The sequence below is a fragment of the Candoia aspera genome, chromosome 4, assembly GCF_035149785.1.
Source record: "Candoia aspera isolate rCanAsp1 chromosome 4, rCanAsp1.hap2, whole genome shotgun sequence".
Taxonomy (NCBI): domain Eukaryota; kingdom Metazoa; phylum Chordata; class Lepidosauria; order Squamata; family Boidae; genus Candoia; species Candoia aspera.
In genome coordinates, this window is record NC_086156.1 from 417872 (window position 1) to 431878 (window position 14007).

General features: G+C 53.8%; 1 protein-coding gene across 5 annotated transcripts; it reads left to right on the top strand.

The window, feature by feature from the left end:
• The first annotated feature begins 230 nt into the window (after positions 1–230).
• LOC134497502 (protein HEG homolog 1-like) lies at positions 231–12089 on the top strand. 5 transcript variants are annotated; one of them, XM_063303173.1, is made up of 13 exons: positions 231–332; positions 1487–1591; positions 3707–3832; positions 4318–4406; positions 4744–4802; positions 5041–5094; positions 5187–5356; positions 5565–5693; positions 5830–5872; positions 7018–7055; positions 7613–7691; positions 8007–8160; positions 8334–9491. In XM_063303173.1, the coding sequence occupies exons 1-13, from the start codon at positions 257–259 to the stop codon at positions 8487–8489; spliced, it is 1278 nt and encodes a 425-aa protein (XP_063159243.1). In that variant the 5' UTR covers positions 231–256; the 3' UTR covers positions 8490–9491. The 5 variants fall into 5 exon arrangements, with proteins under 5 accessions (XP_063159243.1, XP_063159239.1, XP_063159242.1 ...); XM_063303169.1 differs by lacking the exon at positions 231–332 and having other exon boundaries at positions 1498–3832; XM_063303172.1 differs by lacking the exons at positions 231–332; positions 8007–8160; positions 8334–9491 and adding an exon at positions 11484–12089 and having other exon boundaries at positions 1498–3832.
• Positions 12090–14007: the final 1918 nt, after the last annotated feature.

Sequence of the window (14007 nt, forward strand, 5' to 3'; positions counted from 1 at the left end):
CTTCCTTTCCTTCTGGGGAGGCAATATCTCCCCAGTCGCGGGGGTGGGGAGAGCAGGGGAGCAGGGGGAGGACCGGGCCCTGAGAGAGGTGGGCAGGCCTGTGTTCCCCCGCCCTGCCCTCTGCCCTGGCAGCCCGGCTGGGATTGGAGGCGGCCGGGTTAATGACTGCCAGAGGTGTGGGGGTGGTCAAGTGGCCACCGCCCCCCTCCCTCCCTCTCCAACACCCCTGCTTGAGCGGAGCCCCTGGGCTGCAGAAATGTGGGGGGGCATCTTCTTGGGCCTGGCCGCCTTCCTGCAGGTGGAATTGGGGGTCGGTCGCGGGCGCCGGGCAGGTGAGTGGCGCTGGCGCGGTGTCCCGTTTGGAGATCGCCTCCAAAGTGGGGGCCACCGCCTGCCCTCCCTTCGCCGAGCAGCGGAGGCGCGCTTTCGGGCCAAGGAAGCAGCCAGACCGGCGCGCAAGCTCCGCCGCTTGGCTTCTCCGCGGGGCCCTCCTGGGCCCTGGCTTGGGCTTCGCAGCCGCTCCCGCAAACCAGGCTCCCCGAGGGAATGGGTGGCGGGACGGGCGAGCGGCCGCTGCTTCTCGTTGCCTGGTCGGGCGCCTTAGAGGTACTGTCGACGGTGCGCACGCGGAAGAAATAACGGTGCGCCCGCCCCGGAGGTCTGGTTGGATAAGCAGCGCCCCCCTCCCATTCCCCGGGCGGCTGGGGTGGAGGGGCTCGGTTGGAGCCAGGCAGCAGCGCTAATTCAGGCGGTGGGAGCGTCCTGGGCGTCTCTGAGATCCCCTGGAAGTTTCCGGGACTCTCTTTGACTCCTCCGTGAAGGGGCCCCAACTCAAGGGGGCCGAAAAGGGCTAGGCTAGGCTTTGGCTAAAACGGCAACGCGGCAGATTTAAGCCATAATTAGGAGTTAGTTCTTGATCCGAATTAGACCGATGTGTACTCCCTGCTGGATCTCAGCGAAACTGCCCGCTCCCTGTAACATCTGCCCGCCCAATAAGATCTAACAGCAGGGGCTCTCTCCATGTTCCCACGACCAGGGATTGCCATTCACAGGAGGGAGCATGCCTTTTCGGTTGCTCCCCCTCCTCTGGGATGCCCCCCCCCCCGTTCGAATGGCTCCCTCCTTCCGACTTTTAGAAGGGCTGTACATCTTGATTGGTGCATCCATCCTGGGGGGCAGGGCTGTCCAGCCGGTTCTGCACCAGGGGTTCTCTCCTTGGATTGAAGGTTTAGGTGCTGGCCTATTATGGTTACATGGTGATTTAGGATTTTTAGCTGTGTAACTTACATTTTTCAGTATTATTGTTACTATTGTGTCTCTTCTAACCTGAATTATGGATTTGGGGAATTGTGCACCTCTCTGAGTCAGTTTCACTGGAGCAGTTTATAAGCACGGTAAGGAAAGAAAAAGAAAGAAAGAAAGAAAGAAAGAAAGAAAGAAAGAAAGAAAGAAAGAAAGAAAGAAAGGACCCCTTTCCCTGTTTCAGAGCACAGCACGGTCCGCCGGTCAGCAGAATTGGGCCATCCCATCACCTGGGCCGAGCGCCTCCCCCTCCCGATGGTCAACTGGACTGGTGCCACAGAAGAGCTGGGTAGGCTGGGTGAGGGCACTTCTGCGCTTCCAGGAAGATGCTGAGCGTGGGCTTCCCAGGGCTGCTGCCATAAGGGAGCGAGCAGCAGCAGCAGGTGCCTTGATGGTGAAGTAGCCCAGGGAGCATGCAAGGGAAGTCACCTGGGCCTGGGGGTTCAGGAGGACCCCTCCCATTCCCCCTTCCCAACTGCCCTGTTCCCCTTGGCATTCATTGCTCTAGTTTTCAGGGGTGATTGGCTGGGGTCTGCGGTGGATTCATCCCACTCCTATTTATTTATCTATCTATCTATCTATCTATCTATCTATCTATCTATCTATCTATCTATCTATCAAATTTATATAGCCGCCCACCTTACAATTGTGACCCTGGGTGGCGTGCAATAAAAAAGTAATGCTGGATTGTTGGGAGAGGTCAGAATCCAAGCAGGTTGAGCTGAAAACCTCCCACAGTTTTGTTACTACTCAGTGGTCGAGGGACAGAGAGGCCAGGCAGTTGCCCACCGTCTGCAGATCTCTGTTTGCGGAAAATTCTGCTAAGGGGGAAAGACTAAGTTTTGGGGCAGTGCTTCTCAACCTTAGCCATTTTAAGGTGTGTGGACTTCAGCTCCCAGAATTCCCCAGCCAGCATTGTCCACACACCTTAAAATGTCTAAGGTTGAGAAACACTGTTTTAGGGAGTAACGAGGGTGGCTTCTAATCCAGCAAATGGTGTTCTGGGGCCTCTCCCGTCACAGGGCTTGGGAAAGAGAAGCTGGCAGTGACAGGACTCTTCGAGAATCCAGGCCTCTTCGCTTGTTTTCTCGCCTAGGAGAAAAAAACATCAAAAGGGTCTGGGGTCTGGGGAAAGGTACCGCCTGCTCTGCTGGGCCCACATCCTCCCCCTCCCAGCTTGGCTGCTTGTGCAGCAAGAACATCCCTAACCAGTTTTTCATTCATTCTAACGCTCATGCTCCGGCAGCTGCTCTTAGGATTTTTTCCACTTTTTTCCCAGGGACTCCATTATGATAGAGGAAATGGGCAGTGACAAATTTGATAAATAAATAGTAAAGGTAAAGGTTTCCCTTGACATAAAGTCCAGTCGTGTCCGACTCTAGGGGGCGGTGCTCATCTCCGTTTCAAAGCCTTGGAGCCGGCGTTGTCCATAGGACACTTGACTCACGGAACGCCGTTACCTTCCCGCCGAAGCGGTACCAATTAATCTACTCACATTTGCATGTTTTCGAACTGCTTGGTGTGCAGGAGCTGGGACGAGCAACGGGAGCTCACCCCGCCGCGCGGTTTCGAACCGCCGACCTTCCGATCGACAGCTCAGCGGTTTAACCCGCAGCGCCACCGCGTCCCTCTATAAATAAATAAATAAATAATACTTTAAAAAAAAAAAAAGAAAGAAAGACAAGCCACTCTAAAATATTTGCAGATTCTCCTTCCCCACCCCACAAAACCTGTGGCACTTAAACTTTCTGAAATTTGGCTGGGACCTCATCTTCATCCCTTCGGGCTTTATACGATGTGTTGTCCAGGCAGGAACAGGAGGGTCTTCAAACACACCACTGATACAACATGACAAGGCAGCTTCCCTACGACCACCCCGATCCCTTTGTGGGTTTGGTCCCCAAATGGGAAAAATATCCCCCTAAACTATCAGCATGTCAAGAAACAACGGTGTTAATAGCAGCTCTGCATTCCAGCCCCTTCTGGGGTCTCCTGTGAATCCACCTGGGACAAATTTCTTAATGGGGGCACACGCTAGCTACTGCTGCCATGGACACCCCACACCCTAACCCTCCCCCTCCTTGGGATGTCTTGGGGTCCCCACTGACCGCATGGGCTAGAATTGGATGGCCCCGATTTTGGTGGGAAAGGAATGAAAGCTGTGGTAGATGCTCTGAAACAGCCCCAGCTCCAAAGCCCCCTGGTTGGATGCGACCCTCTCCTGTTGCTGCAGCCTCTGCGGAGGGCTCCTCGCCCCAAAGCCCTCGGCCCTGCCTGGATAGGTCCCGCTCTGCCCCCAGAGCCCCTCGGAGACCCTTCTTTCCTCCTGAGCCCCCTCGCAAAGCCTGGGCCCGGGGCCACAGCCAGCGTGGACTCCTCTCGCCAGGGGCACCCTTCCTTGCAGAGCCCCCAGCCTGTCATGGAGAGGAGGATTGTCCCCCCTGGAGCTCGTGTGAGGACCGTGTGGGGCGCAGAGCTTGCCGCTGTGGGCTGGGCTACCATCTTCACCCTGTGCTGGGCTGTGTGCCAGGTAAGCGGGCAGCACCTTCCTTGGGGTCTAAAGGAAGTGGAGGGCGGGGAGTCATTCCATAGCTCCCTGCCAGAAGGCCCTGAAACCAGGAAAGCTCTTCTTGGCGCAGTGGAGCAAGACCCGGCCTGCTGTCCCTTGTGACAAGGTCTGTTTCCTGGGAAGGCTTGATTCTCAAACCACCAGACCTTCCTCCCAGCTGGCGACAAGGGAAGGCAATATGAGGGTTCCTGCGTGCAGATGCTGAGGACTGGAGCCCTGCCCTTCGCAGCCTCTCTCCAGCTGTGCTTGCACCCCTTTGTTCAGCCCAGTGTTTCTCAACCTTGGCGAGTTTAAGATGGTTGGACTTCAATTCCCAGAAGTCCCCAGCCAGCTCTGTACCCTCCCCACGCCTGGGGCTCAATGTGAGCAGAGATGCGGGTGGGAGAGTGGCCTAGCTGCCAACCTGACTCCTCCTTTGACTGCCTGGCCCAACTATCCTCTCGCAGTCAAGGTGTTCCCTGCCCAGCTGCAGCTCTGCAACCTGGACATCGCGGAGGCCTCGTCCTTGCTGGTCACCAGCCAGGTCCAGCGCTTGGTAAGGGTCCCTCACCCAAAGGACCGGGGCGGACCAGCCTGCCGCAGCCCTTGGTGGCCATGAGCCGATAGGCCTGTTGGGCCATGCCAAGGAGGCTGCTTGGCCGCTGCTCCATCCCCTGCCCCTGTGCAGGTGTGCAGGCAGGCGCGGGGCTGCTGGGCTGCTGGGCGGGGGCTTCCCCTGCCGCCAAGCACCCGGCTGGTCCCTGGCCAGGCCAGTGGCAGGGAAAGTGTCCTGCTGGGTGGGGAGGCCCAGGCGGGCGCAGCAGGGGCAGGATCTGTGCTGCTTCCCTCCTTCTGTGGCTGAGGGTGCGTGTCTCTCTCTCTCTCTGCCCTAGTTCCAGCACATCTTGGGGCATTTGGAGGGCTACCTGGACTCCCCCATTCAAGACCTGAAGTGAGTGTGGGGAGGAGGGGGGGGCTGAGTTTGTGGGCCTGCCCCGTAGACTCAGAGGATGGAAGGGATCTTAGAGATCATCTAGTCCACTTCCCTGCAGCTCCCTGACAGATGGCCATCCGGCCTCTGCTTAACCCTTCCCGGAGGTGGTTTGGTCCACAGGTGAAAATCTCTTTCCATGAGGAATTTTTTTTTTCTGCTTCCTTGTGATTGAAGCCCATCCTCTATCTCTTATGAGGAGGAAAATGGAGTCGGGGTCCCTCAGCAAGCCCCCTGAACTTCTGGAGGAAAGGTGGCAGTGCTTCTGGACGAATAAGGGAGTGGCTGAGGGGGGAGGGGCTTGCCACCCCATCCCCAGCCTGACCCAGACCTCTGGCTCCACAGCCGGTCTGGCGGAGAGGCGACCATCTTGCACCACTTTTCTGCTCGGGCACCAGTCACAGGCCACGAGGTAGATGCAGCTGTGGACGCCTTCCAGGCATGGTGCCACAACCACAGCCGCCTGCCTGGTGCTCCAGCCTGTGACCTCCTGCACCACGTGGGCACCTACCGGGGTAAGTGGAAGCTGGCACAGCCTGGCCTTGGCCCCAGCCCGAGTCCGGCAAGCTGAGAAGGCAGGAGGGGCAGGGGAGGGCTGTCAAAATGGCAAGTGGCCCCTCCCTGAGGTTTCTGAAAGGCAGGGCCTCATGGTGGGCAGCCCCCACCCCCTACCAGGAGTGCAGTCACTGGACCAGAGCCCTCCCTGTCCCGCTTTGCCCGCAGGCTTGGACCTCTGCCGGTTTGATGTCTGCGACCCCCTCTCCACCGCCTGCTCCTTCCAGGACGGCCTGGTCCACTGCACCTGCCGTCACGGCTTCTTCCGGGCACATGCCCTGGACCGCATGTGCACAGGTGGGCCCCTTGGGCCTCCTCCCCAGCAGAGGGCTGGCCCTGGGCGATCCCACTCCCCATTGCAGATGGAGCACCCCCTTTCCACCCTGGGTCTCAGAGGCTCTCTCTCTCTCTCTCTCCCACCACCCCCCTCCAGCTTGTGAGAGTGGGTCTTGGCTGCAGAATGGCACTTGCGCCAGGTGAGCTTCGTTTTTGCTTCGCAGAACCAGGCCCCAGATTCTGGTTGAGGTCCAGGGTGCTATTCCAACCCAGGGCGCCAGTTTAATTCAAGCTGCCCTGGATGAAAGAGGCACGTTGTGGAAACCGGGCTGAGCCAGGGTGAAAGCAGCCGCACAGGAGAGCGCACCTGAGCCGCTGGGAGCTCCAGGCCACGAGGGGGCAGCAGCGCCTCCACCTGGTGCTTGGGCAGAGCCGAGCATGCTGGCAGGGTCCGAGGTGCCAGGCTGGCAGCTGCTGGTGCTTCTGTTTTCCCCAAGGGTGGTGGCAGCGGTTCACTGCCAGGTGCTCCCGTGCCAAGCCCTGCCTCAGGAAGCACCTTCTTCCCTGCTGCTTGTCAGCCAACGGCCGCTCTAGATTGGGAGGAGGGTGCTGCACTGACCCACGCGGCCTCCGCAGAGCCAGCAGGCAGCAGCTATTTTTCCCTGCCGAAGCCCCAGAGGCCTGGCTGGCCAGGCAAGAGGCATCTCTTTGTGCCTGGCCAGGCCCTGGATTCTGCCTGCAAAAGCAAAGGCTGGTTCTGGGAGCCCGTCCTCTGGGCTGCCAGTCTGCCCCATGCCCTCTGGGGGTGCTAGAAGGAAAAGCCCAGCTTTTTGTGGGAGGGGTCTATGGACATGTGCAGCAGAAACTCCCTCTCTAGCATACTCCCTGCCCACAAAATCAACCTGAGGAGGAGGGAAGCCCCCAACTGTGAAACCTGAGCTGGGCCAGGAGGAAAGGCGAGATACCGCCCCCCCCCCGAAAAAGCATCTAACATGCCTTGTGCCCAGGCCACAATGCAGTGCCTGTATGGCTTCATCCTGGCACAAAGGCTGCCTTTGCCACAGCCCGAGCTCCTATGCCCTCCTGTGCCCTCTGCATTGGGCCTGGCACTCTTCTGCCCAGCCTCTGCTGAGGGCGCCTCTGGGTGGGCAGAGGGAATCTCACGCGGCTCTTTACTGTGGAGGAGGGGGGCCACTGGCTGCAGCTTCAGCTTCTCCAGGGTCTCCCCACTGGTTCTCCTTCCTCGCGATGCCTTGTGCCCTTCGGTCCTCCTGCTCAGAGCAGCCACCAGGGGCTGGCTTTGACCTGCCTTCCCACCTGCCTTCCTTCCCTCCTTCCCTTCCAGGTGTCCGTTTGGGCTCGGCGGTGCTGGCTGCCAGGAGCGTAAGTGCCCCTCCGTCCTGGGGGCTTTCCTTACACCCAGCGGCCGATCCAGCAGAAGTGGTGGGACAAGCGATGAAGGGCTTGAAAAGCCTCCGGGACAGTCAGCTGGAGTTGAGAGGCAGAGGGTGGGAAGCACTGCAGGGTGGCCTTGCAGAATGGTGTGCAAGTGAACTCTGGGAACTCATGGCCAGAGCCAGTTTGATTAGGAACGTGGGACACTTCCCCATTTGGCCCAGATCCTTGGCCCGGCTGAGTCTCTGATTTGGTTGGAGCACATGCCCTGCAAGGTGGGGGCCCACTCATTGGGAGGTGAGACCCTCCTCTTTGAGGGGCTTCGGCCATCTGAGCAATTCAGGGGACTGGCCCCGTGGGGCCCCTTTGGCAAGCATCCAGACTCCCCTGAGGGCCCCCAAAGGCCAGTCAGGCCAACAACAGTTTCTCCCTGCTATGCCACTGGCAGGCCAACCTGGAGGACACTCGGGTCCAGGACTGAGCAGGGAGAACCCCTGGGTTTGAGCCGGGGGCCTCAGAGCTGACCTTTTGCACCCTCCCCCCAGCTTTCCTTATGGCCCTGGTGATCGTCTCCTGTGCTGCCGGCCTCCTGCTGTTGCTGCTGTTGGGGCTGCTGCTCTCTGGGTAAGACGAAGGGGCGGTGGCTCCCTGGGGGCTTCGGCTGCTTTTAAGTGTCGTGCTGGGGCAGAAATAGCCCAAATGCTGCTTCTCGGTCCACCTGCCTTGCCCATCTTGCTGGGGGGGGGGGGGGCTTGACCCTTGCAGCCTTCTGAAGCCCATCTCAGAGAAGGCCCCCTTTGGCTGTGCAGAGAGGCAAAGCTCGTGCTGCGATCCCAGCCACCAAGTACCTGCTTTTGCTGAACGTGGGCAGTGCCTAGGGAGATCCTGGCAATGGGCTCTCTCCTAGGCTGGCCCCCTCAGTGGCATCTCTCTCTGCAGAAGAGCTCCCCCCACCCAGGACCCCCATGCGGCCCTGCCACTTCCCCTCCGGTCAGCAGCCTTGAGTCTCCCTCGGGCACAACCGCCGTGGTCCCTGCCAGAGCCAGAGGAAGCCCCCCTGGGGAGCCAGGCCCACTTGGCTCTTGAGGACCCTGTGAGTGTTGGGTGGAAGACTGCAGAAGCCTGGGGCCCTCCCTTCAGCTTGGAAGGATGGGCTGACCGAGGCTGAGGAGGGATTGTGGTCTCAGCTCCCCTATGGTGGGCCCCATGTGTGCCTGCTGAGTTCAGGCAGAGACGCACCACCCATTTTTTTTCTGTGCCTTGCAGGACAGGGAGGGGAAGTGTGCAGCTGGAGCCCCCAGGATGAAGACATTTCTGGGGTCACAGGGTCCTCCTCCCTCTGCCCCACTGACAGTGGGAGGCTGCAGCAACCTGATCTTCATTGGTGACACAGGAGAGCAGACAAAACAGAACTACTTCTGAGGAGCTAGATGGTTCACCCCAGATAGAATTTCCTTTTGCCAAAGGAGTCCCTGGTGGAAGGCTGCCAGTAGCCAAGAGAAAGGAGGAGGGTCTGGGAGAACTGGGCTATCTGCAAGGAAGCGGGGGAGGGTCACCAGCTCATCCTCCCAGATATAGCTGCTGGCTGGGAATTCTGGCAGTTGTGGGCCCAATCCATCTGGGGAGCCAGGCTGGGAAGGCCAATGCCTGCGTTCCATCTCCAGATCTGCAGGAGAGTGTCATTGGAGGTGGGTGGGCTCATTCTCAGATGCAACCAAGACATTTTGAGCCCAAGATTGGAACTATTAAATGTTGCTTTTTCACCCTCTGACTCATGGATGGCAAAACTATTGCTAATTAAAAGATAATTCCATTTCTTTAAACGGTCTCCCTGTTGAGTAACCTGAGGCATGCTGTCCTTCAAGGCCATCAGTCACCCATGGACAGGAAATTTACCTGGTGTATCATTCTGCTCCAAAGAGGTGGTTGTCTGAGGAGGTGTGGGGTTTTCTGCCATACGTGTTCCTCCTTGGCCAGTCTGCTCTGAAAAGGCAGGAAGAAGAGTCCAGCACCTTTTCTATAGGAAAGTTGCAGATATGCAACCAGGAAATGAAGTTAGTGGTAGGAGTTGAGGAAACCTGCAGGCTTCAGGGTCTCTGGAGAGCTGGGAAGGTGTCTACCCATAGCTCTTCCTGTGACTGCTCTGATGGCCCAGTTCACTGTGCCCACACAGAGTGGGTTCACTTGGTGCCACATCCTCTGCATGTCCCTGGAGGATGTCTGCTCCGGTCCTGCAAGGTGGACAGAGCAACCAGCAGGCCAATCCCTCCTTTCCTTCAGAACAATCCATTTGCTCTGCTGAAACATCTTGTTTTTAATGGCTGGAATTCAGTTGAGTCATTCTAGCTCACAAAGCACGGACATTTTGTTTAGGATCTTGGGTGGAAAGCCAAGAGCAGAAATAAAAATACCAGTTTTAACCAAGACTTCATTCGGGTTCACATTCTCAGTCTTTTGAATTCATGGGTTCCCGCACCATCCACTGAGTTGGGGGCACCCTTTGTCCTGTTTTGGAGGGCTAAGTCCAGAAACTCTAAGAGTCCCGCCGAGGGCTCGAGTGCTGAGCCCTTTCCTGCCTTGCCTCTGTCCCAGTTGGGCTGAGGGAGGGGCTGGGTTTGCGCAATAAATGCTGTACTAGCTGACTTGGTAAGTGGGGACATGCAAAAGTGATAAAATATCGTAATGTGGAAACAATTTCAACATGTTGATTAATTTTATTGATTTTATTTTCAACATCTCTCCAGGTGGGAATCCACCTTGGCTATAAAAGTTTCAGATAATACACGCGGGAAGAGCAAAGGTGACATTAGAGAAATCCTTGTTAGTTACTCATTGAACCTCCCCAAACGGAGACAAAAGTAGCTTTTGTGCCTTCAATGTACAAAACCGTCGAGGCTTTTTATATTCCTGGAATTAATAATCCTCACAGGGGACCCTTTATGGATGCTAGTTGGTTGTTTTTAAACTGAAGTGGAGCAGCTGACATTTTATGAAGGCTCAGCCAACTTAGGGGTCCCATAACAGAGGCTTTTGTCTGCCTTTGGTATTAAAATAATGTTTGCATTTGCAATATTTGTGTGGTGTAACCAAGTGATGGAGCAGGAACCAGTTTTCCCCATAAAAACAAACACAACTCTTGGTGACTTCATGGACACACACACACACACCCTGGTTGTATTTTTCCTGGGAGGAAGTTGGTTTGCTGTTGCCACCTTCTGGCACACTTTGACTTCCCAGTCTAGCTTGCAGCCCAGGGTGGTGGTGGTGGTGGACAGGGGGTCCATCCACAGTACTAGCCAGGTAGGATCCTGCCCAGTCTCCAAGGTTGGCTGAGGGCTGCTGGGGGCTGAGATGGCCAGCATGTGGGTCACGTGGGGTGGCTGCTCTTTTGGTTGCAAATGGTGGACAGGAATCGTTTTGTGGCAAAGAGAGCCTTTATGCAGCTCCCCGATCTTTCTGCTTCCTATGAGAAAGCGCAGGGACTGGTGGCTTTGTTTTCGGAGTTGGGGCAGCTGAGCAGCTTATTTATTTATTTCTCACCTTTCTGCACTGCCCATCGTACAAGCGACTCTGGGCAGTTCAATTAAAATAATGAGAGATTAAAATCATAAAAACAAGTACATCATAAAAATATAAATATAAAATATAGAAAGTATGTAAAATTTGTATAAAATATAACTTCCTCAGGGCCACATCACGGTGCCAACCACCCCCATGATTGACTAACCCCCCTCCCACCCCAAGCAAGCAAGGTGGCAAAGCTACGTTTTCACTCTCTTTTGGAAGACTGGGAGAGTGGGGGCCTGCCTTGCCTCTGGGTTTCCCTCCCCACTGAAGGCGACTTCTGAATTGAAACAGAATGCTGGTCACTGTATTCTGCCTACAATGCCCCCTGCCCCCCCCCCCAAGGCTGACCCTGATTTGCAGATGTTGTGACTCCTTTAATTTTGGGACGCTCTTGCTACTTCCGTATCCTCCAAGGAAAATGTTCCAGAGAACTCAAAATTCGGTGATCCTTTGCAGCACTTTGGTGGATCTTGGTAAAGGGATCATCCAACATGTTCTATGTGGGATTGACAGAACTAAGGCAACCTGATCCGGGTTGCAAAAATCCAGAGCACCATTAGGGGGAAGCAGGGGGCTCTCTGGATTTGCTGACTTCTTGGGCCAGTTGGGAGCGTGAGGAAGTTATCAATGAACTGCGGTAAGGACATTTGGACAAATACTTTCCTGTCTCCATAAATCTGCTTTCCAGCTCCTGGGTTTATCTCTTACTTGGAATTATAAATGTAATCTTACGGTTAATTAGGAGATATTTTGCTACTGGGCCACTGAGCACAGACTCCATTTAACTCAACAAAGCTGGGTTGCTTACCAGAAACCAAGAAAACCCTATTTTCTTTCATTTGCAACTAGGACAGGGTCAACCTGGTCCTGGAAGATAAGCCCCTCCAGTTGGAAGGTATCCAGCGAGCACCTGGGGGTGAGCAGGGCCAGGTACAGGTGGGTGGCATCGCTGCTTACAAGGTGGCTGAAGGGAGGCCAGAGGAAGGTCCAGCTGCTGATGTGCCCAGAGGCAAAAGAAAAGTTCAAGGCTGAACACTGACAAGACCTTCTGGAATGAGCAACCCAAAGGAGTCTTCTACTGTGGTCAAGGAAATCAGAGGAAATGGAGTCTGTTGTTATTTCATTTTTATATAGCTTAGGAATTAAGAAAGCAAAAAGTTCTGGTGGGTGTAATTTTTGCTGGAGCCAAGAATCTGAGTGTGGCCAGGTCAAAAAGTCAGATCCTTTGTCTTTCAAACTGATATGCTAATAGTTACTATGGTAACTAATGGTTAGTAGCCTAGATAAAGGTCAATGTTCTCCTGCTGCTCTGCTCTGCTCTCTGCTTCTGCTTTTGCTATTTAAAATGCAGTTCCTGTAAGTCTGCTTGAAACTGTTTATCTCCCTGCATGGAGAGGCAGAACTGTAAAAATGCTTTTACTCTCTGTTTTGTAAATACAGTTTATATTTGTTGAAGTTGCTGGTGTGATTATTTGATCTCTCTCAATGGCAAAGCTCTTCTGAAATTCCACTGCTGATCCTCAGGATCATACACACACACACCAACAGAGTCACCATCATCACGAGTAAAGGGTGCTAAAGTCCGTGCTTGGACACAACCTCACAAGGACAGGATGGCCTCAAAGTCCAAAGCAAACCTTGGAGAGGGATTCCAGTCAACGCTCTAACCACAGATGCAGAGGAGGTGAATGCTGCACATGCCTAGGCTGACTGGCAACACCATTTAGGTACAGCACACAAAAACCCACAGATACACACTTATCAGAGGAGAGTGGAATGCTAAAGCTGAAAACAAGGTGGAGTCTGGAATAATGCGAAGATTTGGCCTTGGTATACGAAAGGAGCCATGAGGTGGGCCAAGAGAGTGCTGCTGGGATAATTCAATGTTTACAGCGAAGACCTCTTCCCAGCCACCTCTGCATATGGCCAGGGCCAGATGGACAGTGTGAAAATCAAATAATATACTTTGCAAACAAAAAGGAGCAGCAATATTCGGTCAACGAACAGAAGGCCTCATGCTGACTTGGCTCAGATCACAAACAACTTACCAAATCCCAATTTAAATTAAAGAAAGCAAACAAAATAATCAATCCAGCAAGAAACCATATCAGCAATACTGTATTGCATACGAGTATGCCCTGAAGGTAAAGAACAAATGTAATGGGCTACATCTGATAAACAGGTGCTCAAAGAACTCTGGAGTGAAATCTGCGATATCTTTAAAGATGAAGCAATTAAAAGCGTTTCATGTAGTAAAACTCAAATGAAGGCAAAATGCTGGTCTGGTGATATATTAAAGACAACTGGAGAAAGGTTAAAAAGTGAAAGGCAACTGTGACTGAGCAATATTTACCCAACTCCCTAAATGCAAATTCCAGAGAAGAAGAAGAGGCAGAGAGAGAGAGAGCTAACATTACCTAACTACACAAAGAAACGGAGGACATCATTTATTTCAGAAAACTACTGGAATCGCAGGAAACCTTTATGCAATAAAGGATGAAGAAGGCAAAGATCTACTAAGATACAAAGAAGGGAAGGCAGAAGTTTATACAGAAACACTCCGTAAAAATGTCCTGGTATCAGCAATGAGTACAAAGGGTCGCTCACTGAACTGGAGCCTGACTTCCTGGAGAGTAAAGTCAAATGAGCCCTTGGAAAGATTTTATTGATTGATTGATTGAATTTATATAGCCACCCATCTCACTAGCATGTGAGGCTGAGTGGAGAACACAATTAAAACAAAACTAAACCAACAATATTTATTTATGTATTTATTTATTATAGTTTTTAATCGTTAAAAAAATTAAAAACTATAATAAGAAAAGACACAGAAGAATGCAATCAGACTTAAACCAGCCATTTAATGGGCTTCACGCTTCCATGGCATCCCCAGGGCTGGTGACACGTATCTCACTTCTCCAAACACATGTTCTTGAATCAGATCCCTTAATTTCCCACCTCTCAACCCCAAAGTGTGTAAGAATCTCTGCCTTTCCATTGTTCAGGGTCCCTCTTTTTTGGAAAACAGGCACCCTACAATCAATCAATCGATCAATCGTTGAATAAAGAGCTGGCGATTTCTCCTGGCATTGTGCTCCTTCCTCCGGTGAAGGTCCATGACAGCAACCACGTGTGAAGTGGCACAGATCCACCCAGACAAACTTACCAGCAACCTTAATCTACCTACTTTTAAACCTCCCTCCCTATTTTAGACAGGGAGGTCATTCTGCCTTCCTGCCTTCCAGCTTTGGGGCTTATCTCTTATTTTTACAGTAAGTTCTGTGTCATCATTAATGAATAGCTCTTCTTAGGGCCCTGATGGGGCTGGTGCTCTCCATCCTTGCAGAGGTGCCACGGAGGAGCTGGGGTCAGG

Coding starts and splice junctions, on each gene's coding strand:
- LOC134497502 (XM_063303169.1), top strand. CDS start 3,352: ATGGACACCCCACACCCTAACCCTCCCCCTCCTTGGGATGTCTTGGGG. Junction 4,803..5,040: donor TCCCCCATTCAAGACCTGAA/GTGAGTGTGGGG, acceptor ATCTCTTATGAG/GAGGAAAATGGAGTCGGGGT. Junction 7,056..7,612: donor CGGTGCTGGCTGCCAGGAGC/GTAAGTGCCCCT, acceptor CCCTCCCCCCAG/CTTTCCTTATGGCCCTGGTG.